We start from the raw sequence: 25,011 nt of genomic DNA, 5'->3' as shown, positions 1-25,011 counted from the left end.
GTGAGTTGACAAATTAGTTTTTTTTTTAATTTTTTCTTAACGTTTATTTATTTTTGAGACAGAGAGAGACAGAGCACGAACGGGGGAGGGGCAGAGAGAGAGGGAGACACAGAATCGGAAGCAGGCTCCAGGCTCTGAGCCGTCAGCCCAGAGCCCGATGTGGGGCTCGAACTCACGGACCGCGAGATCGTGACCTGAGCCGAAGTCGGCCGCTTAACCGACTGAGCCACCGAGGCGCCCCGACAAATTAGTTTTTAAGGTGATGAAGGTACATGTGTACGCTGAGCATTTTTAGGTGGGCATGAATAATCTTTTCGTGATCTTGCTTGTCACTGTATCTGCAACATATATCTGGTTTTTACATATGTATCCAGAAAAAGTTTTCCAAAGTGTTGAGTGCATTTCTACGGTCTGAAAAATGTGTGTTCTGTCCTGCGCAAAAATCAAAACATGGCGTTTTTTCAAATGGTAGCAACACAGGAAGCAAATGTGATCGTGAGAATATAACACAGTGTGTCTTCTCTGATTGCCATCTGGAGCCGCAATCCCAAATGTACAATGGCCTGCCTCTATGATTTATCCACACCCTTAAAGTCAGCATTTCAAAATTAAGCTCATCAGTGCCACCCTATGTATCTGTGCCTCATCTAATATTTCCAGTTTCATTGAGTGATTTAAGTGACAACTGAATTCAGTGGTTCAGCTGGGTTTCTTATCCATTCTTCATATTCATCAGTCTCCAAATCTTCTCCACGTAATGGAGATTACGTGTACATCTCCATTACACGTATAACAAATATAATTGTTATATTGTAAATATAACAGTGCCTCACACATTTACCCTTTCTTTTCCAGTCTCATATCACAGCTCTAAATCTGGCTTCGATCATCTCCTTGCAAGTATTACAATAACCTCCTAACTGTAATTTCATTTCTAATTTAGCACATACACCACTGCCCGTGTTATCTTTCCAAAACACAAATATGAACATGCTAGGTTTTTATTCAGACACGTTCAGCAGCTCTTTTTTCTCATAACTTAAGGAACAAACACCGTAACAGGTGTATGTAAGCCCTTTCAAGTTGGTGCCAGTGCATTCTCCAGGTTCAGCTCCTTTACTGTCCACAGTTTCCCCATTTGTTAGCCTCCCAACATGTGAGTCCTAAAACAGGAGAAGCATTTTCTGGTTTTTGCCCAGTGCTGTTGCCCTTTGGAAACACTTTCCCCTTTTTGTACTTATACCTGACTCATTTTTCGAGCCACAAATTGATGATTCTCCTATTCTGTGAAGCCCCAGTAATAGCCCTTGGTAGTAAATTCTTCGATAGCTGTTATCATGGTATAGTTTCTTCCATAGACTGAGACACACACACACCTGTGAACTACGTGAAAACCAGAATCAGTTTCCCTTTTTCAGCTGGATGCTTGTCAAGACTCACATAGATGCACTTGGAAAATTTGGTTTTGAAATCGAGTAATATGATATTGAAAAACTGAAAGGTACGTCAATTTCAGCTGTTAAATGGCATGGTGCGTGATAACTGCAAAATAGGAAACACTTCTGAGGAAGGAGGAAGGAGAATATACCACGTGTGTTGGACGACTCTGGAGGTCACACCACAGTTGTAAATATAACAACTTACTATTTTTTTTTTAATAAGAAGAGATATGAACAAATACAGCAAACATTAATATCTGTTAAGTCTGCATGATGGCTATGTGCGTGACTGTCATGTAATTTTCTGTACTTCTTTGTGGTTTGAAAGTATTTCACAGATTTTTAAAAAGTTTAAGCGAAGAGGTTGGAGTGGACTTGATTATCACGCACAGTCATTTTATTCTAAAAGCCTATGGTTCTGTAATAAATTTGGGAAGCGATTGTGAATTTTTCAAAGGTTTTTCTTATATAAAAGAGTTTGCCATGAAGTTCTTTTACATAGAGACCTATTACATTCAAAATATTATTTGGTTCACAAGATTTTGATGAAAATGCAGCTTTTTAGAAACCTGTCCATTAAATAAAATAAATTTTGCTTTTATTGAAAAACAAAACATGTGTAGTTTCCCCACATGTGTTCAATAAACTTAATCTTATTAAGTAAAAGCTGTTAAGAGGGTGTGTATATGGGTGGTAAGCTATTTTCAGGAAGTGCTGGATTAAGCAATAATTTTTCAGGGCCCCTGATGTATTAATGTTCATTATAGAGCTCAAACCTCTATATTCTCTATGGTTTTCCTTAGATTTATTTGGCCAGGGTTCTCCTTCTATTTTAAAATCTCATGAGATTTTAATATGGAGAAGACATTTTAGAAAGTAGTGCATTGTGGATAAAGGCGTTATTTTGATCATGAACATTACTGGCAGTGTGTAGAAAGATCATGCTTTAATTTTTTCTTGTTGATTCTCTTGCACTGTGTTCTAAATGTCTAACATGTATGACATGCTTTGTTGTATTACGAATATAGATTGTTGGCAAATGACATTCTAACTTTAAATATCTCAGATTCTTCCTGAAAATGCCACTTTCCTCTATCTTTGCCTAGAACGCAGTTAAGGAATGGCTCTACGTTGCAAAGGTGGCATCCTGTGCAGCATGCCTCTGCAGAGACTGATTCCGCATCCAAAACGGAATTTAACTTTGGCATACTCACATAGCAACAGCAGAAGACCAAGGAAGATCAGGCCGATGGCTGCAGGTCCCAGCCTCCATGATGAGCCTCCACCTATGCGTTCAGGGTCTTTGTGCCCATTAGAATTTCCACAGGTGTCCCTGTTGTCACACTGACAGACTTGTAGAGTCAGGCTCTCTGGTGTCTCACACTGTCTGTCCTGACTGTCGGTAACTGTGAGCGAGATGGTGTACGTTCCAGGAGACACCTGCTGCTGGGCATTAAGGAGGGCGGAAGTAGCTGCAGACAAACATCATACAAATCAACAGCAGGACAAGGTGTCTTTTGCCCTTCAAACTGCCTATTTTTGCTAACAGAACCAGGGGTGCCTTAAACATCATGGTCACAAATAGTGAGACTGATAGTAAGGTGAGATTTGAGCAGTTATTAGTGAGAAGGGGTTCAGTTGGGTAAAGCAGGCTGCACTTCCTCCTTGTCCTTCTTTCTGCCTCTGTTATTGTCACTCATGAAGACCCAGTCCTACCCTGATATTTCCCTTGAAAGATGATGGGAGGCAGGTATCGTGTTGACACGAAGCCCCCCCTCCTGTGACATAACCACTCTCCTGTATGTCTGCACCAACTCCCTGGACTCTGGTGTGTGGCCCTCGGAATGTATGCCTTCCCCCTGAGTTCGTGTTTTTATGCCTGACTTATCAAGACTGAGTTTCTGCTTTGGCTTCCACTACGCCAGCTGTTCCTGATAGTTTGCATCCCCTGTGCCCAAATGCTGGTTGTTGTATGGGATTCTCTGAAGTGACGGCCTGTTGCCTGTCTGTCTCGTGAATATTGATCACCCTCCATTCTCCATTGCTGTGTTGTCCCTTTCTAAGTGGGCTCCAGCAGCAGCTCTTGCAAGCTGCAGAGTTGTGTCAACTGGATCACTCTCGATCCTACCCTGCCCTTTGGTACTGTGCCCGAGCCACTCAGTCCACACTGTTGCCTGGTGCAGCCTCACCCAAGCAGGTGTGCCTAGTGCTGGCTCTCCTGTGTCTCTGATGTTTTGTGTGCGGCCTTTTTATTGGCCACGTGCCATGTGCCAGTAAACCCGTTTGGACCCAAATGCTACACGTGTAATTTGGAGCTCGAGACTTCTACCAAGATCAGTAAGGCCCTCGGAAAGAAGGCCGTGGAGAACAAGATCCCAATTGCTGATACTTATGGCTAGGGCGCGATAGAGCACATTCATGGAAGGGGGCAAGACTGGTTCAGAAAAGAGCTGGGGAAACATGAGAAGATACTTATTAAGTCCAATGGCTATTTCTACGAGACTGCTAGAAAATATAGGTAATGTAAGTTTAGCATGATAAAAGTTAGGAGAAACGGAAGGATGGATTAACTCTTTCTCACTGGCTAATGGGCTAATGGGAATTTCAGTCCACCATGCTCTCAAAATTCCTGACCAGTGACAGACTAAGTAGCACCGCCAGTGAGCCTTCAACAGGCAACTCGTCTAGTGCTTCATGTCTGTTCACAATCTGCCCTGTTAGGAAAAGTTTATATATTTAGAAATTTAAACAGCTCTGCAATAAAATAGATGCCCGACTCTCTTCTTTTTATGGTGTGCTGTGGAGGTAGAAATAAAACATGAAAAGCATGAAAATGTAAAACAGACTGCACCCGAAAAACAGAAAATGATAAATGGCGCTAACATTGTATTGTATCATTCCTTTTCTCTTCTGAAGAGAGAAGAAATTCATGAGACTAGGACCACATCTTCATTGCAAATATTTTTTCAATTATTCTTGGAAAAGACTTGCTCCCAAATGAGCTCTTTTATCCATCTGGAAATAGAAAGCAGCAGCAACTTTCATTTATGGAAGCAAGTTTCCCATTACTCACCATTGAGTGTTGTGATACTCCATACAACTGGCAATTTTAGAGGCTGCTCCTCCAGGGAAAATGTGTAGGGGCCAGTATATTTATTGTCTAGTGCTCTAGCTGAGACAACCACAGAAGGCCGTGAACTACAAATTGTTGTCTTTTCAAGGACAATTGTTGGACAGTTTTCATTAAAACCGGGTACTTCAACATATACGGTGCCTGTAGAAGTTTTACCTGTGTTTTCTGTAAGAATAACATTTTAGAGTTAAAGAAATATACAGAATAAGATGTACCCAAGAAAATCTTTTACTTTTTTTTAATGTTTATTTATTTTTGAAGAGAGAGAGAGAGACAGACAGAGTGCAAGTGGGGAAGGGCAGAGAGAGAGAGGGAGACACAGAATCCGAAAGCAGGGTTCAGGCTCTGAGCCATCAGCACAGAACCTGATGCGGGACTTAAACTCATGAACCGTGAGATCATGACCTGAGCCAAAGTCGGATGCTTAACCGAGTGACCCAGGAGCCCCGAGAAAACCTTTCAAATGTCTCTTGCATGCAGCCACCTTAGTATGTCTTCTCATGAGAAATTATGTTTGTTATTCTTACAAGTAAAAAGATGTCATTTAATTTCCACATCTTGTAAAAAGCAAATTTAAATTTGTCAACTTAGCTGGTGACTGTAATTGGTAGCATTGGCTATTAAGTTAACATGCTTGAAACCAAGACCTCTGAGGTGATGCATTCACTGATTACCAATAAAATCAACATAAAAACAATAGTTTTCTTCAATTTCTCCATGCCAGTGCATGGACCTGGCACTAGGTGAAAGATTTTTGCTTCTAAACCTTGAGCCAAAGTATTTAAAATAAACAATGATTTATTTTTATCATCCAAGATATAGAAGTTAATTGAAGAAAAAACTTTCAATGTTGACAATCTCAAATTTCCCAGTGGTGGGATTATATGAATAATTTCTGTTGTTTCCTGTGTAGCTTTTTGCTGTTTTTCCAGGTGATATGATTTTTGGTGTTTATTCTTGTTTTATTTTCCTGTGTTTGCTTATTGCCTGGGCATCAATTTCTTTATACTTGATGGAAGACAAACACTCAATGAATACTATTTTTAAGACATCCCAGAAGATTTTATTGTTCAGTGATATAGTCACATGAGGTCTCTGTCAGTAGCTTCCTTTATAAGTAAGTAACTCAAAAAGGCATCTCACATTCAAGCTGAGCTTTCCTGACAGGCATTATGTATCAGTCTTTATCCATCCTCTAAAAACCAGAAATTCCTGGAGGCCTAAAGATTCTGCCTCAACACAGCAAACCACAGGGACTGAACACAGAATTCACTGGTACTACAAACTCTGTTGAGAAGGTGGAATGCTCAGTTTTTTGGGTTCAACTGCCTCAGATTTGAGACCCAAGGCCCCGAAGATAATTAATTGTATTTAGTGGTGAGCTAATATGTTAAGTAATCATAATCATCTGTTCATAAAGAAATGCCAATTGGAGTAACATTTCTCTAAAAGTGATTGAAATATATATTTTTTAATTTTTATTTTTTAAGTAATCTCGACACCCAATGTGGGGTTCGAACTCACAATCCCAAGGTCAAGAATCACATGCTCTATGGAGCCAGATGCCCCATTTTGAAATATTATTCTTACCATCTATGGCCAGAACCTCAGCTGTGATTGTCTTGTTAACTATGAAAGTAGAATCCCGATCGATGTTTTTGACAAATTTGATTTGAGCAGTTTTTGGATCAATGAATAGCAAACCACCATCATTACGTCCCATGATGTACCTGTTTTATGATAGAAAAGATAATAGTTTTCTTTCAAGTATGGAATGTTTACCTATTTAATGAAAATGACTCATTTTATATTTAATATATTTATATTTAATTTAAGACATTGAAAGATACTTTTAGAAATGGCAGCAGAAAATCAGCATATTAGCATGGACAAGCAGTATTTCATAATCCTTAAATATTAGCCTGGTTTTTCAGTTTTCTACCCTGTGCAATAAAATAATTGTGTCCTTGCTCTTACACTAACTACTCTGCATGGTGTTCTTATATTGGGTCATGTATGTTTTGTAGGTGCTGTGTACCAAGGTCTTCTGGTGAACTTCTACTCTTTTTAAAGACTCAACTGAAAGTTTCTGCGGAATTTTTTCCCGATTTCTCTTGACAGGCTAAGACATTCTCTCAGTTTCCACTTTAACTTACGCTCATGTTATCTTTACTCCTAGCATAGTATGTTCCGTGATTTGGCTACATGTCTCTTCTTGAGTTATGCAGTTGTTTGAGTTGGCACTTTGTATCTCTGTATTCTTGGCATATAATGTTGGGGTGTTATTTTGTAGTAGCTTGTAAATGAAAACGACATCAAGGACTACTGTAAAAACAATCTTACTTGACATATGAGGCAGCTTTTCTGGTGTCTTCATCCATGGCTTGATATGTTCCCAGGACATAATTGACCAATTTGTTAGTACTTATGCCTTTCTGCACAGTAAATGTCTTGGAAGCGGGATGGAACATAATTCCTTCTTTCACATTCACCACTTTAATCATGACTGGGGTTGACTGGACTCGATACTGAGAGATTACTGATTGGTGAAATTCAGCTTTGTTTTTGACAGCAATACCAAGTTGCACATTTTGTAGTTGCTCATAATCTAGAGCCTGGAGTAAAAAATAGAAGGGAAGATGTATCACAGAAATACAATCTGGCGAAACCAGAAGAGGAAAAGAGAACTTTATGTTACATGCTATGAGTGGCTGTTTTTATTTCTCCATAGCAAGACAATTTCAGAAATCATTGTAATGTTGAGATAGAGAAATCATTAAAATTTTTAACTTATAAGACTTCAGCTTCTTAACCGATACTTACAAAACAGGGTACCTCTTTGTAGACTACTAAAACATCATTATAGCTCCTTTAGGCTCTGTGGTGCGATGGAAAGAATCCCAAATTTGCTATAGTAGCATGGTTTGAATCCTGGTTCTGTGGCCTAATAGCTGTGTGACTCATAGCAGAATATTTAATTTCTCTGATTCTCAAATTGTCACTTCTGAAAAAAACCCCAAATCTTACCTCATCAGATTGTTGTGAGGACTTCACAAATTTTGTCCCCAAACGCATTCCTAAAAATGGCAGTTATAGCCATTCAGAGAATAGCTACTGGATTCGTGTGCAATAGCGTCTTTCCTGATTTAAAAATTTCTAGGTGGCAAAGGCGGACCATCATAATAAACTTGGTTGACCAATATGCATCTGAAAAGCAGTGGGTGGGTGGCCCACCAACTCTTTGTAGAACCATTTTCAGATGGTCTTGCACGATAACTATTTGTTTGACCGTCTTATTGATGTGGCCCAAATCGAGGACTGAGGAATCCCAGGAAAGCTTCTTCCATTCACTAATACATTTTTTTGAGTGTGATGAGATAAGGAAATGTTCATTGGGGATACATTTGTATATTACTGAAAATAATTAAGGGCAGAGTTCTGGATTTGAGTTTTAAGTCTGTAATGAGTAGTTTTGTGAGCTCAAGCATTCCCCAAGGGAGTGGAGGAGAATGTATAAACAGGTAACTATAATACAAGGGGGAAAATAACAAGAGAAATTACAGAATCTATGCGCAAAAGTGAGTGAATACTTCTACTTGGGACAGTTAGGAATCCTGAGATGTTTCAAGTGAGCTGAGTGCTGAAGGATGAGGAGGATTTTTTCAGGCAGAGGTGAAGCGTTTTCAAATGCCCAGAGTTACAGAAAGTGACAGGGAGCTGGCTGCAGGTGGTGAGAGGCCTTATATATAACTCTGAGGAGGCTGAAGGTCATCTTGAAGGCCAGCAGCTGGTCATCAATCCTGGCTGCGATTAGAGTTCTCTGAGGAGTGTTTAAGACCCTCCTTTGCCTGGGCTTCCCCACAGACTAACGGAACCCATAGTTCCTACATTGCCATGGTTGAAGAAGAGTTGCAGGTGATTCAAGTGAGCAATAAGAGTTGAGGGTTGGGGCACCTGGGTGGCTCAGTTGGTTAAGCGACTGACTCTTGATTTCAGTATAGGTCATGATCTCACAGTTGTGGGGTTAAGCCCCACATTGGGCTCTGCACTGAATGCAGAGCCTGGTTGGGATTCTCTCTCTCCCTGTCTCTCTCTGCACCTCTCTCACTCATGCACAGCATGTTCACTCGCTCTCTCTCTCAAAATAAATAAACTTAAAAAAAAAAAGAATTGAGGACCACTTTCACAGCCAATGGAGAACAAGGAACGATTTTAAAGAACAGAATGATCCAAATTGGTTTTAAGAAAAGCATGTTAGTAGACCGGTGGCAGGAGGAGGAGGAAGGAGGCATAAAGGACATCAATCAGGAGGGATTATAGACATCTAGGGGTAAGGAGGCAAGGCCAGGTAGAGCACAGGCCAGCAGAAGGAAGACCAGGGCCAGACTTTAAGGACAATTTCCAGGGCAGAATTGGAGGACTGGCTGTTTGTTGTGAGGAAAGATCTGGCCCAGGTTTCTAGTGTGGAAACTAGACGACACTGATACAGGAGAGAGACTACCTCATTTAAGGGATTGCTGGGGGTTTATAATACACCCTTGCAAGTGAGGATGGCCTCAGCCCTCTCTCTGAAAAGCAGAGTAATAGGAGCTGCTTCCACAGCTTCCAGAAATCAGGCATTCCCGCAATGTTATGCCCTTGTTAAGGGCATATTATGGGTCTACACTCTACTGGACTCAAGGAAATAAAGAAAGAAGGAAGGTCCCAGATAGTCCGGTGTCCTGTGCCAAAGAAGGTCTTCAAATAGTGGTTATTTTTTCTAGTCTATATAGTGTCCAGGCAGAAATACCCTTACGCTTACGTTATTCCAGATTGGATTCTGTGTGTGGGGCAGAGGGAGTGTCTGTTATAGCTAAGCATGTTAAATGGAAGGTTTACTCCATTATTATTTTTTATCTTGCAGATTTAATTATACAGTCCCATTTTCCAAAAAGTTGTTATTTTTCCCCTTTTATGACTGTAACTAATCCACTTAACACAAATTGATAAATTCACAAGCCACAATACCATGTATTCTTATCTTTTCCTAACTTTAATTGTAGAGAGTAAATGGATTAAGTCAATAAATGTGTTTTACATTCTGGTGCTTAAAGCAGGCACACCTATGAATATATGTATATTAGTGTGTGCTTACTATAGAAACTATGATAGCTTGGAAAGAAATAAATCAACATGTTTAAAAAAAGCTGTCCTGAGGCACCTGGGTGACTCAGTTGGTTAAGCTTCTGACTCTTGGTTTCGGCTCAGGTCATAATCTCATGGTTTGTGAGTTCAAGCCCCATGTCGGCTCTGCACTGACAGCATGGAGCCTACTTGGGATTCTTTCTCTCTCCTCCTTCTCCTATCTCTCTCTCTCTCTCTCCTCCCTTTTCCATTCTCTCTCTCTCTTTTTCTCTCTCAAAATAAATAAACTTAAAAAATACAGTAAAAAGAAAGCTGTCCTTAGGTATTGGGGCTATGTTTGTGTCTTTAAAAAATTCTATCTACTTTTATGTGTTTTCTTCGTTTTCTGTAAAGAAGAGGTTTATTATTAATAAGCGAATAAAGTTTATTTGTAGAAATGATAGAGTTTGGGCTAATATGGAATAGTTTTACCACTGAAGAGAAATAGAACTTACCTTAACCACCTTCAGGATACCTTCATTGGTTCTGGGATCAGTTTGTATTTCAAACCAATTCCCTTCATTTCCAGAGGTAAAGAAATACACTGCAAGCCAATTATCTGTGAATTCTTCATCCCAATCTGTAACTTGAAATCTAATCAACTCAGAACTTAAAGTATTTTCCTCAATCTGTACTGAATACTAAAAAGGAGAGAAGCAGAATTTTGAGTTATTGTCAGCTTTTATCTAAAGAGAGTATATTTATTCTGAATAGCATATATCATTAATTCTGAAATTATGTATTGCCCCTTGCTTGTTACTAAATTCTTATATTTTACAAAAGCTTCTTTTTTAAGAAAAATGCAGACAACGTAAATAGAAGCCAGCAAGGAGGCAAATACTGAATTAGAATGGCAATATATTGTATAAATACAATGGGTTGGTAGTATTGTAGTATAAAATTAAGAAAAAATCATAAATTATTCTTCAAGAGGCAAGGTGTACCTGAGATTCTCTGAACATTGGGAAATTATCATTGACATCTTTTACTTTAATACTACATTCACATTGAGTTGAAAGTCCTTCTCCGTCTTTGTCTGCACCACTCACAACAAGATGATAGCTGCTAACTTGCTAAATTTGGAGAAAAATAAAAAAAACATAATTAATCTCCAGCACCAAGAATACAAATAACACCTACCTGCTTCCTATGGGGGTGAAAATATTCAAGTTCATAGTTTATTCTCGAGAAGGATCACATGAGCTGTTCATTGTCCATCATAGAGGAGGCATGTGGGGCTCTGGATGGTTGGGTAAATTTTTATGGGGCTAAAACAGGTTTTCATTTTTGTGAGCTTCTTAGGGCAAGAAAGTACACAGTTGGAGCAAGATTGGGCATTGAAGATGGTGGGATGCTTATTTGAGGGAAGTTCACTTATAGAGCTTTCCTATTGGTCTATTCAGAGAATCATTTGCATAAAAGTAATAGAAAGTCTGACAAGGTATTGTGTGGTGATAAATATGGTGGTGGTGGTGGTGATGGTAGTTATGGTGCTATGACGATGGGGAAGAGAAGAAGGGGATTCCTTAGTGTTCTGGAAGCGGGGGCAAAATTAAAACTGTTCAGTAGTAAAAGTGTAACATCAGAGAAAGCTTTATACCAGAAAGAAATTTCTTCCTTCATCTGAGAAATTTCATTTTTCTGCACCATATAAGGAATAAGTCACAGTTCAGTTTTTGTCCCCGGATGCTTTGATGCCTTCTTTTACTCTCCACTTCACCTCTCACTGGAATGCTGATACTTGTTTATTTAGGGTGCAATTGATTCTACAGGTCTTAGGAACACATCTCACCCCGCTAGAATCACGCTGGAATGCAAACAGTTTCCCTAGATTGCCTAGTTGAGTATGGAGAATTTCTTTTTCTTTCTCCTTAGGTAAAATGGGGTCACCTCTCTTGGCTTTCTTACAATCAAATCCTTTATTATTGAATAATCCCAAGTGCCTTGATTTACCTCTCGATCAAGAGAATTGGTTAAAGTACGGACTTCGCCAGTGTGTCTGCTTAGGAGGAACATGGGTGTGCCTGCAGGTTCCTGAGAGACAATTTTGAAGGCAATTTTAGAGTTCAGGTGGTTTGGCTCATCTGCGTCTGTGGCATTTAGTACCATCACCAGCGAGTCTAGGAATACAGAAGTAGTTCACTAAAGCATATTTAAAGACTGACATTCTGTTCACATTAAATATTCAACACCATTTCAAATTGACCTTTGTTTTTAAAAATCTTGTCTATTGATATACTCAAAAACGAATTACATGTCTTTTTCGAGATCTCTTACTGTCTCAATCAGGTAGAACTGTGCTGCCTTCTGTAAAAATCCTCTCATTGGCCTTACGCCTTGGCTGTGTTGGAGTTGAGACTATTTTCTGTCTTTATTTCTTCCCTTCATGGATGGCATTATCATTCTTTCCTTTTCTCAAATTATCCAAGTAATTGTGTGTCTCTGTCCTTTATAATCTAAAAAAGTCCAGGTGATGCAGCCAGGCTACCGAAAACCACCCTTTTAGCTTTATGACTACTGCCAAGTACTCATGTGACTTAAATATATAGAATAAGATACTATTGACTTGATAACAGGACTACAACCTAGAAATACAATGGCAGTGGATAAAGTGCAAAATATTACAAAGGAAGACCCAGGTTATTTTGATGAATTTTTCTGCACAACTACTGGTGAAACTAAGACAATAAATTAGCTTCTAAAAGTGATATACTATAGTGATCCTTGTTTTTTAAAATAAAAAAGATTAGAAGTGGTATATATTATAAAAGACTTACTTGAAGCACTGTTTTCTTCAATTTCACCCATGAATGTACTTTGTGAAAATACTGGAGAATTGTCATTGACATCTAAAATTTTAACTGTTAATATAAGTGGTTTCTCTACGTCTTGTCCTAGGGCATTCAGAGCGTGACAGGTGATCTAGAAAAAGGAGGGAAAAGTGACTCATTACTCTACAAACTCAGTTTGCATATTATTAAAACTTGTAGAAATAAGGCCTCTACTGGCATGTACAGACCTTTTGTGCAAAGAAGAAAAATATTTCCCCAACAAGTAGACAAAGTAAGAAAAGGTGGCCACCTTGGGCAGGCCAGTTAGGCAAGCTGCCCCTTCTTCCACTCTGGTCCTGTCCCATGGCAAGGTGAACTACTTTGCAGGATGCATGTTGGATTTCAGTGCCTACTCACGCACCCTCCTGGCATATTCCTTCAGGGGCACAACCATAAATGGAGGCTCTTCATAGAGGGCCTAACATTGTTATTTGTTGGTGAATTGATTCATGTGCTGATCTCTCTTCTAAATTAACCAGTAGAAGAGTATTACATTCTAAAGCCACCAGGCACAAATGTGAGGGTGCCTAATATTGAGGACACAAACTTACCTGGAAGCTTGGAGTTTCCTCGCGATCAACTATGGCCGTTATGTTAATTTCTCCAGTGTTTTTGTCAACAACAAAGATTCCAAAAGGGGGTTGATCAATTCCCATTCCAGAAATTCGGTAGGTTATTTTCTGGGTTGCTTGGAAATCTGAAGTAATCTGTAGCCCAAAATACCCAAAAATGTTAATGTGATCATTCACCAGACCTTTGCCTTCCCCTTTTCTCCACCATCATAGTCTAAAGTCATCTGTTTATTTTATTCACTCTTTCTGACACTGCGATGGTTACTTTTTGCCTTGATAAATACTGGAAATGTGAAATAATTCAAATTGTTGCTTCTGTTGACCAGCACGGACCAATATATGTTAATCATTTTGGCTTTACAATGTTTGTTCAGGCTGTGGCCACCAGGGCGATGTTAAAAGGCTGGAAGTCATGGATACTTAATATTGACAAGACTACTTCTGAATGTTCCCTTTCTTAATAGATAATATTAAAACAAAGACATTTATTTTAGTTTAAATAGGAGGAGCTGGATAGAAAAAGAGGAAAGGGATTATACAGTGTTAAAAATAGGTATTAAATTGCTTACTATTATTATTTTTTATTATAATTTTTAATCTTTTTAAAATGGAAAGTTTCAAATATATAATGAACCTGATATTTCTCATCACCCAGTTTTGGTAATTATGAATACATGGACTCCCAAGAATTTTTCTCATTGTCTTATCCATATATTCTCTTGCCATTTGCTACAGTCCAGATCTAAATAAGGCTTATTCACTGAAATTGGTCCACATGTTTCTTAGTTATTTTTTATTACCCTAGAAGCCATACTTCCTTCAACTTTCTCTATATTATTGTTATTGTATTTTTTTGGCTGAAGATACCAGGTTATTTTTTCTGTAGACTCCTCAATCTGCATTTTGATAAATGCGGTTGCCATCTCATTTTAATTTATATCTATTACATGTATTCTAAAAACTCACTTCGCCCCCTGCTGATATGACTTACTTTGGCAATTGGGTTTCTTTTCGAGTTGTCTTCTCTTTCTCTGCAGGGTTTGGCAAATTTCACCCATTCACGTTTATATCTCCTTTTGCCTTGTAACGCAGTCTCATCTTCTCCATGTTGACCTTTTGTCTTACATGAAAAAGCATCCCATTTTATTATGCACATTGTTGGAAAGTTTTGCTTTGAGTATTAATTATTAACACCTAAGTTGAGGAGTCCCCTATGTTTCATGGTATCTTGGACTGTCAAATGTCTAATTTGCCTGACCTCACATTTTGTCAAGCAAAGAATAACTAATTGTTTTAATAACTAAAACAATTACAGAACCATATGATTTTTGATATTAACATTTAATCATTTTTTATATTTCCTTTAAATATTCCATAATATCTCACTGCTCTGGGCACCTAGGACTTATTTAATAAAACTCTGTTGGTTTGTTTAAAATAAGAAAGCATGCATGAGATAAAACTACAGTAATGACATTTATACCTTGTTGGTATTTAAAATTGGGTTAGTTTCAATTTTATTTTCACAATTAAATTATTTAACAGTTTTAAAAAGTAAATAAATACTTATTTTTCTCAAGTACAATTTTCATTTTTTAAACTAAACTATTATTTTATTTTAACTACAAAAAACTTTTTCATACTTTACCTCTATTCGCAATTCTCCGTGAACCAATAGGAGCACCTGTAGACATTTAAATAAAGTCAAATTAAATGTGAATTCTTCAAATAAGTAATTGCATAAGATAATCTTATTCATGTTGTGATCTGTTTTTGTTTCAAAAGAAGTAGATTTGGGGAAGCAGTATTTAAAGGGTAAAGTGCTCCCAGGAAAAAGAAAATACCCGAGATAGAAACAAGTTCTTCCAGTTTTTTAATCTGACTACACAATTTTAAGGAAATACAGAAGAACCTATGGAACTGTGCAGAACTCTGACAAACAGCCAGTTGTAGCAACCTGACATTGCTTACCTGGCTGTTCTGTACTTTCCAGGAACTGGGGGAGATACTGCTTTGGCAAACAGTGGCAAGCATCATTGTGATAAACTATTAGCTGGCTGCACTTACAGGGTAAGGCATTTTCTCAGTTGTACATGGGTGGAGAGGATGGGCTAGAACTAGTAAGGTTTAGAGAGTGGATGGGGATACAAAAGACGGGGATATACTTTGTAAAAGATGGGGATACGCTATTCCCATCACAAGGACTCTTTACTGTGGGACACAGATCTGCTTATCTCTGCCCTGTTACTTCAACTTAAATGTTGAACTTAATTTTTGTACTGATATGAAAAAATCAGATGAGGAGAGAATGACGTCAGGCAGGCTAGGGTCTTTACATTTTCAAGAACGTATGAAAACCTCATTTGTGTTTTGTTCTATCTTATTTTCTACCCGGAATGCATTTTTTAAAAATGTGAGTATAGTTGATGTGCAATGTTATATTAGTTTCAGGTGTGCGACTTAGCGATTTGACAAGTTTATACATTATGCTGTGTTCACCGCAAGTGTAGCTACCATCTGTACTGTTACATTGCTTTTACAACATCACTGACTATTCCTTATGCTGTGCCTTTTATTCCTGTGACTTATTCATTCCATACCTGGAAGCCTGTATCTCCCACTTCCCTTCATTCATTTTGCTCAACCCCCACCACTCTCCTCTCTGGCAATTATCAGTTTGTTCTCTGTATTGACAGCTCCGATTCTGCTTTTTGTTTGTTTATTCTTTTCTCTTTTTGATTCTGCTTATGAGTGGAATCATATGGTATTGGGCTTTCTCAGTCTGACTTGTTTCACTGAGCATAATACTCTCTAGGTCCATCCATGTTGTCTCAGATGACATGATCTCGTGTTTTTATGGCTGCATGGTATTCCACTACATCTTCCTTCTCCATTCGTCTATTGATGGACACTTAGGTTGCTTCCATATTACGGCTGTTATAAATGATGCGGAAATAAACATAGGGATGCATATATCTTTGTGACTTAGTGTTTTTGTTTTCTTTTGGTAAATACCTAATAGTGGAGTTATTGGATCACATGATAATTCTATTTTTAATTTTTTGAGGAACCTCCATACTGTTTTCCATAGAGGCTGTACCAATTTCAATTCCCAACAATAGTGTACAAAGGTCTTGTTCCCCACATCCTTGCCAAAACTTTTTATTTCTTGTCACTTTAATTTTAACTATTCTCACTGGTGTAAAGTGACATTTCCCCTTTACCCAGTTTAATATTACTAATCCTTTAAGATCAATTCAAGTTCCAACAATCTCCATGAAACTGTCCTTACTGATGTCTTGTTTCTGAGTTTTTTCAACACGTATTTTGTACCATGCAGTTTAATCCATAAGGATTTGCCATGATTTACTATTTCTTATTGTTTTGGGTGCATTATGATGTTAAGCCAAGAGAATTGTAAACTTTCCAATGCTCCTATGTTTATTTTTTTCTCACAATTGTTATAATACCTTTCCCTCAGCAGATATTTAACAAGTGTTTGCTGACCCGCTGATTATCTTATGTGAAAAGAATCTGGTAGGGAAAATATTGTGAAAAATAAGTAAGAAGAAAAAGAATTAGAGTAATATTAGTAGTTAAGGTTTATTATGGATTTTGTGTCAGTTGCTATTTATAGATCTTTATCATCTCACTTAATTCTTAGAGTAGCCATCTGATGGAGACACTATTCTTACAGTCTATCTTATGGATGAAGAAATGGAGACAGGAGACAATGAGTACTCACCTCCCCCAACAGCCCTGGCAGAGTCAGGATGTGAGCCTCTGCAGCCTGACTCCGAAGTGTGTAGATCATCACTACACTAGATTTTAACCAAACTTGGCATAAATAAATAGAAAAACTGGTGGTGGAAAGAAAGTTATAGGATAGTCAATTTAGATTTCATCCCGGTAGAGGCTGAGGTTACTCCTGAAACAATGTAGATTTATTGTATTGTTGATTTTGGAAAGTTATAATAAAGAGGCAGGTTGAACTCTGAACCAAAGAAGTAACCATATCAGACATAGGATGCCAGGACCCTTCCATTCTAAAAATTTCACTGAAATCCTTATTTGAAAGGGTATGCAAATTGTTGTGAAAAGGGACTGTTACATATGGTTATAATAGGCCTCAAAATGATTTTACAGTTTTGCTTCTTTTTCTGAAACACTATCATTAGTTACTTGGGAGAGGGGACCCAATTACTGTCGTAATTGCCCTAATTTCTCAGCTCATTAAGACGACTCAGCCACATGTGAGGGGAGGGTTGGGCCAGGCACACTTCCCTTTACAGGAAAACTGGAAAGAGTCATCCAGAAAATATGAATCATGTTTGCACTAGCCTCATAGAGAATGATTCTTCTAATAGACATTAAGGCATAATTTCTGTTTTCCTGGGAAGCAAAGGAAGTACAAACTAAAAACAATGGAAAATGAACATTTCAGACAGTTGTTTCTTATTTGTTCAATCTTTTCACTGAATCAGAGCCTTTAGAAGTTATTCACTCAAACCTTCACTCTTTCTCATTCTCTTATTGAAAGTCAGGCCACCAAGAATGTTCTCTAATTTTAGGGAATTTTGTGAAATCTGATAGTATTTGTGCTTTTAGGAATATGAGGTAGTTAGTAAAAACCACTTCTGAATATTGTAATGTTTCTTAAATATTTAGAAATATAATCATAGCCTTATATTACTTAGAATAGTGCTTTATTTTAGATAATTAATATGCATATTAGTTACTTAGTTGTTTTAGTTGCTTCAATATAACTATTTTGAGTATTTAATAAATATTTCAGTAGTTTTCTGACAATATAAATCAACTAAGTTGTCTTTTCTGGTGGCTTTGATTGGAAAGACAAATGTGGAGAAAGCACTACTTACCTTGAGAATTCCTATACTTTTTTTTTTTCCTTCCTCTGGTTTCCTGGTTATTTTGATGATTGTATTTTATTTTATTTTATTCTTTTTTATTTTATTATTTTATTTTGAGAGAGAGAAAGACTGTGTACATGATTGTGTGCGAGTGGGGAAGGGGCAGAGCGAGAGGGAGAGAAAGAATCCTAAGCAGGTTCTGGCTCTATCTCACAATGGTGAGATCCTGACCTGGGCAGAAATCAAGAGTCGGACACTTAACTGACTGAGACACCCAGGCACCCTGATAATTTTAGTTATATGATTTTTAAAGCATTAATATGGCCTAAATACTTTGGTATAGATAAAAACTAGAAATACTTTGCTGAAAGAAAATCAGATTATTAAATTAATAAAATAGCATATGGAATAAAGTAATTTAATACCCATATACCCTATTTGTTAATGTATATAATTATATCATTAAGGTTACTATTGAATATAATAGGTACACAATAAATAGGTTTTGAGAATATGGGTGACTAGTTTTTAAAAAGGCATTTATAATAACAACTGTTATTTACTGAGTGGCCAAGAATTTGTTTAGAGTTACGTCAAACTTTAGTGTGGGGAGGGATAGACTGTTAGACTGCGCATTGGATCCAGGGAGTTAGTGCTAGCTGACCTAGGGTAGCTCTCTTTCACCTCTAGAATGGGATAAGAGTGGATCACATCCACTCCCTTCTGGGAAATTTGTAAAGTGAATTAAGTGATTCAAAGAAATTATTGTAAGTTTTAAACATGGATTTTTAAATTGATTAATTATGTTTGGAAAACAATATATAGGCTGATGATATTATTCTTGTAATTGGTTAGATACAATATACAATGATTATTAATGAGTTTAATCATAGAGGTCATTCAATACATGTTTGATTAATAAATTTCCTGTAAATAAAAAATGAGTGATTTGTCCCTTATGATATCTCATAGCATATATATGGGTATGTAGTCTCTCTAGATACATATACATATATATATATGTGTGTGTGTGTGTGTATATATATATATATATATATATATATATATATACAGACACACACTGTTTAAAATTAAAATTTAAAACTCCCAAAACATACTAATAAACTTTGTATGTATCAGGACAATTTCTTAATTGAACCAAAATGGTATATATTTAATATTTAGAAATTACTATTTAATTTTGAACAATTCAATTTTCAATAACTGATTAAAAGAGTAAACTCAATTAATTTAGAAAGTTAAGCCGTGTATCATGATAGAAATGCTAAGAAAAACATATACTAGATATTCTCAACAAATTGGATATTCTCAAATGCTTAATATAAATACAGTTAAGTGTAGTAATATGAAATTGGACACCAGATCTTGAATCCCTGAATTAAAATCCTAGTCTCACCATTTACCAGTTGTATAACTTGGGAATATTACTCAATCTTTCAATTTCCTCATCTGTAAAATAGGGATAATAATTCTAGTTACCTTATAGGTTTGTTGTGAAGATTAAATGAACTAATAGGTTGAAAGCACATAGATGAGTGCTAGCCCACAGGAAGTGCTTAAGAAGTGTTAATCACTTCAGTCACCAAACTTCAAAAAAAAAAAAAAAAAGGTGTAAAGGGTCCACTTTAATATGAAGTGACCTTATATTATTATTATTCACATCAGGTCACATAAAAACTTTCTCTTTCTTGAGCATCAGAAAGAGTCAAGAACCAGCGTTCCACTGTACAGTTGTGTAAATTGCTCCTTACACAACTTCAGGGGGTACTGTTCACATTGTAGTTTACCTCCTGGAGTTGTGCAGTGTATAGCCTAGCCAACTGTGCAGGGGCCACATAAGAAAAATGTGCATATTAGATGGATTCAATTATTCACAGTATAATTACAGATAGTAACGAATTGCCCATATAATTTTCTTATGATGAACTTCTCAAAACAAGCCCTTACCTTAGGCTATCAGATTGCCTCTTAACTGGAAAGGAAGAGCCAAAGGCTAGCAGATTTATGGGAAACCACATGGGGCATTAAGTGTTCTAGCTCCAAATGAAAACCAGTTTCAGGTATTAAGTAAGTGGGAGTGGTAATTGGTAGATGTAATTACATCTTTCCTGACATTTGCCCAAGTCAGGTAAGACTGGCCAGAATTGCTTGGCAAGGTTATTCTGATTTTAGAATCTTAACTTTTGGAGAGGTTCAGGAGAAAATTTATTTTCATATATTTATTAGCACTGGAAACTAGATTGTTTCATCAATCAAGAGAAGGAAAGATACCTCAAAGATTTTCCTCCTGCTAAAAACTTGGGCCATTTACATTTTTCATGGGCTAGAACAAATAATCCTAAAATTCCTGTGGAAACACAAAAGCCCCCAAATAGCCAAAGTGATCTCGAGAAAGAAGAACAAAGCTAGAGGATCACACTCCCTGATTTAAAACTGTACTACAAACCTATAGTAATTAAAACAGTATGGTACTGGCATAAAAACAGACGCACAGATCAATCAAATGGAATAGAGCCCAGAAATAAACCCACACATAGATGGTTCATTAATCTGTAATGAAGGAGGCAAAAATATATGATGTGGAAAAAAATAGTCTCTTTCGTAAATGGTGTGGGGAAAATTGGACAGCTACCTGCAAAAGAAAGAAACTGGACCATCAACTTACACCATTTGCAAAAATAAATTCAAATGGATTAAAGACTTGAATGTAAGAACTGAAACCACAAAACTCCTGGAAGAAAACATAGGCAGCGGGCTCTTTGATTTTGGTCTTAGCAATATTGTTTTGGAACAGTCTCCTCAGGCAAGGGCAACAAAAACAAGTGGGACTACATGAAACGAAAAAGCTTTTGCACAGTGAAGGAAACCAATGAAAAGAAAAGTCAGCTTACTGAATGGAAGAAGATATTTGCAAATCATGTATATGATAAGTTAATATCCAAAACTCACACACAAAAAACCTCTACAACTCACACAACTTAAGTATTTAAAAAACTCAATTAAGAAACAGGCAGAACATTTGAGTAGATTTTTTTTTTTTCCAGAGAAGGCTCTAGAGAGCCAACAGGCATGAAAAGATTCTCAGCCTCACTAGTCATCAGGGAAATGCATGCGATATTATGTCACACCTCACACACATCAGATTGGCTATAATCAAAAAGACAAAAAATGACAAGTTTGCAAGGATATGGGGAAAAGGAAACCCTCATGTTTGTGGGAATGTAAATTGGTATGGCCACTGTGGAAGACAGTATGGACAGTTCTCACAAAGTTAAAAATAGAACTACCATATGATCCAGTGATTCCATTTCTGGATATTTATCCTAATAAAATGAAAAAATCGGCTTGAAGAGATATGTGACCCCTTTTATCCATCATAGCATTATTTACAATGGGCAAGATATAGAATCAACCTGAGTGTCCACCAATAGATGAATGGATAAAGAAGATGTGGGGTAGATGATAGATAGATAGATAGATAGATAGATAGATAGATATAATGGAATATTACTCAGCCATAAAAGGGAATGAAATCTTGCATTTGCAACAACACAGATGGACCTAGAAGGCATTATGCTAAGAGAAATAAGTCAGGCAGACAAATGCTATGCAATTTCACTAATATGTGGAATCTAAGCAGCAAAACAAATGAACAAACAAAATAAAAAAGAAACAGACTTATAGATACAGAAAACAAACTGCTGGTTACCAGAGGGAGGACGGGTTGGAGAATGAGTGAAATAGGTGAAGGATATTAAGAGGTACAGACTTCCAGTTATAAAATGAGTAAGTCATGGGAATGTAATGTACAACATAAGGAATATAATCAATGATACTGTAACAACTTTGTATGGTACCTAGACTCATCATGGGGATCATTTTGTAATGCACAAAATTACTGAATCATATGGGGTACACCTGAAGCTAATAGGATGTTGTGTGTCAATTAAACTTCAATAAAACATTTGGGCCATTTACTTACAATTCTTTTTCTAAAATTTTCCTTTTTGTTTGTTCTAGAGAAGAAGGTGGTTGAAGATAGTTCTGCTATACTTAGAACACATTTTAATGCAGAACTTGATATTTAAACTACTTTCTTTTTTTTCCAGAGCTAATACTACTAACTTCTTTAAAACTTTGTGCTTTAAAAATCTTTGGATTCCAAACACAGCTATTAATTTTGTAGTGAGTAAATTTTTATGTAATATAGTAGCATGAAATTAAACATCTTATTGTCCAGATGCTAATAGAAGTGTTATATGACAAACTGCGATGCAGATTTTGTGGACAGTGGTCTCCTTTGAAGACAGACATTATTTTTAAAAGGTTAAATCTCTGAAGATAAGTGTTTTTCAATCACTGACTTTCCCCCAAAATGTTTATTTTGTATTGTGTGAAATGGATCCAATATGCACAGGAGACTGATAACTATTACATTTTTCTTTGACTACGGGCAGGCGTTCTCCATGCTTTTGTCTCTCAAGTAATTAATCTAGAAGACTGAACAGTTGAAATTTTGAGTAATGCTCCCAGTTTGAAAATGCTGTTTTCTCCTACCCACTATTATACAAATTTAGGATATAGTTTGATAGGATCTTTCACTCAACAAAGGACTGTTTCTTGACTGATTAAAACTGGTGGTGGTGGTTATGTAAAATAGTAAGGTAGAATTTTAACAAGTTATCAAAAATCACCTGTATTATTAATGTAAACATTACAAGTGATCCGAGTCCTACAAAGCACTTTATATTTTCCAGAGCACTTGTTTGCAAATGTTTCTTTCTGCTTTATTCTTACTATGGCAGGGGGCTGTGATTATCGTCATTTGACAGTTGAGGAAACAAGGCCTGGAGTGAGTCAGTTGTACAGGTGTAGACTGAAGTCTGTGACTTTGCTGTCATATCTCACTTCTCTAGCCAACCCTTATATGGTCATAGGGTGGTGGAATTAATTCAACACCTCCAAATATGTCTTCCAGCTTTCAGACCTCACCCTTCAACAACAAAAGATGCACATTCCCACTCCATAATGCTTTTAAAAACATTGGATTTTTTTTCCTTTCACCACACTATTTCGAAACTTGGGGTGGCTCCCCAGTTCTAAAAGGACTCTATTAGTTTTCACAGAGTGAGCGTTTCAGTCTGACCCTCATCTACCTTTCCAACTCATGCCCAACACAAACGGTCATTCTAGCCAAACCAGTGTGTCCATTGCCTCTAGGTAAATGCCGTAATCACTCTTTCCTTTGCTCATGCTAGTCTGACAACTGAAGAAATCCCCCTTGACCTATCTATACTAATCAAAAAACAGCCAAATCTCACCTAGTCTGTGGAGCCTTGATTGCCGACCTCACTTTTGACCGATACTGAATTCCACTAACAGCATTAATAATAGATAAACACTGTCCAATAGAAATATAATAAGAACCACCAATGTGAGCCAAATATATAATTTTAAATGTTCTAATACTAATATATTTAAAAAGCCTAAAAAGGTGAAATTAATTTTAACAACATATCTTTTATCCAATAATCCAAAATACTATCATTTTAATAGTAACATAAAAATTGACATTTTACATTCTTTTTTTTTATACGAAGTCTTCAAAATATGGTGTATATTCTCAATTCAGACCAACCACATTTTAAGTGGTTCATAGCCAAAGATGGGCTGTGGCTGCCATATTGGACAGAGCAGGTCTATGAAGTTATAATGTTGTTATTTTTAATTAATTAATTATTTATTCTATTTTAGAGAAGGAGAGAGAGCTCACACGAGTGGAGGAGAGGGGCAGAGGGAGAGAGAGAGAGAATCCCAAGCAGACTCTACACCCAGAGTGGAGCCTGACATGGAGCGCGATCCCACAATCCTGGGATCGTGACCCAAGCTGAAACCAAAATTTGGATGCTCAGCTGAGTGAGCCATCCAGGAGCCCCTATATTGTAGTTTAAATAGCTTGTGTGTGTGTGTGTGTGTGTGTGTGTGTGTGTGTGTGTGTGTATGAAATTTTTTGGAGGGGAAGAAAATGTCTTACATTTCATAGTTTCCTTATGACTAGCATTATAGAGGCACTGTGGGAGGTTATAGTTTAGAGAGGCTTCATTAATTTTTCATTCATCCATTTTTCAAACAACTGTGTGCCCACTGTAAGAGAGACATTATATAGTGGGAGTTCGGGATAGAAAGATGAATGAAACAGCCCTTAGTATAAGGATCTTATTGGTCACTCTAGAACCAGAGGGATACTTGAGAATGGTCTATGTCAAAACAGGGAAAAAGAGCTTGCTTAAGCTTTTGCTGCTCTAGTTCTGTGTCCTTATGACACCTTTTGACACCCCCTGCCGCCTTTCCCATAGCTTTCTGAGTTGGTCATTGGTGTAGACATGTGCATTTTCAGGCCACTTGCAGTTTAGTCCAGAAATGACCATCTGGAAAGGTGGGAAAGTCATACAATTGTCTCATTACTCTTTACAACATTCTTGGGTCAAATAAACTCATTAGATAACCAAAACAATTAGTTACACTGTTATAATAAAAATAGACCCGAACAGAGGAAGGATACCTATTTTCCGCTTGGGCATTGTGAGAGGGAAGGCTTGGAAACTCTGGTTCACAGGGCAGTCAATTCTAATTTTAGACACCTCTGATTTTTAGAAAGTTCTTTCTTGAGCTCTATCTTCCTATAACTTCTTGAAGTCCAATTATCACCTCAGTTTTTTAGATGAGGAGATGAGGGAAACTTATGCCCAGGCCAACTTGGTTTATTGTGAAGTGGGGAATTTGTATGAGGAATTTTAAAATACTCATTTATGGTGTATGTCACTATTTTGGTATCCTAATGTAACTGAAACAATTGGGGCTTTTTTTTTTTCTTCACAGAAACAACATAGTTAAGGAACAAACTAGTCTGTAATATCCAGGCTAGTGCTTTGCTCTTCAGATTCCACTTCTCTTTTAGATAACATTATATAAATCTTTCTC

At 37.1% G+C, this 25,011-nt stretch overlaps 2 protein-coding genes across 5 annotated transcripts in view; one reads left to right on the top strand and one right to left on the bottom strand.

Annotated features, from left to right (window-relative positions):
- Positions 1–25,011, top strand: part of DSC1 (desmocollin 1) — a 353,895-nt gene that overhangs the window by 23,995 nt on the left and 304,889 nt on the right. The gene's annotated exons all lie outside the window — the stretch shown is intronic.
- Positions 1–25,011, bottom strand: part of DSG3 (desmoglein 3) — a 31,389-nt gene that overhangs the window by 5,457 nt on the left and 921 nt on the right. Inside the window, exons 2-12 of the mRNA XM_027068699.2 lie at positions 14,787–14,822; positions 14,130–14,258; positions 13,118–13,273; positions 12,513–12,657; positions 11,689–11,855; positions 10,680–10,808; positions 10,191–10,376; positions 6,916–7,187; positions 6,163–6,302; positions 4,513–4,737; positions 2,654–2,911 (exon numbers count right to left, since the gene is read on the bottom strand). Of these exons, the coding sequence (XP_026924500.2) occupies positions 2,654–2,911; positions 4,513–4,737; positions 6,163–6,302; positions 6,916–7,187; positions 10,191–10,376; positions 10,680–10,808; positions 11,689–11,855; positions 12,513–12,657; positions 13,118–13,273; positions 14,130–14,258; positions 14,787–14,822 (1,843 nt within the window). The remainder of the gene's footprint in view (positions 1–2,653; positions 2,912–4,512; positions 4,738–6,162; positions 6,303–6,915; positions 7,188–10,190; positions 10,377–10,679; positions 10,809–11,688; positions 11,856–12,512; positions 12,658–13,117; positions 13,274–14,129; positions 14,259–14,786; positions 14,823–25,011) is intronic.

Source organism: Acinonyx jubatus, chromosome D3 (assembly GCF_027475565.1).
Source record: "Acinonyx jubatus isolate Ajub_Pintada_27869175 chromosome D3, VMU_Ajub_asm_v1.0, whole genome shotgun sequence".
Taxonomy (NCBI): Eukaryota; Metazoa; Chordata; class Mammalia; order Carnivora; family Felidae; genus Acinonyx; species Acinonyx jubatus.
This window is presented reverse-complemented; position numbering and strand designations above follow the sequence as displayed.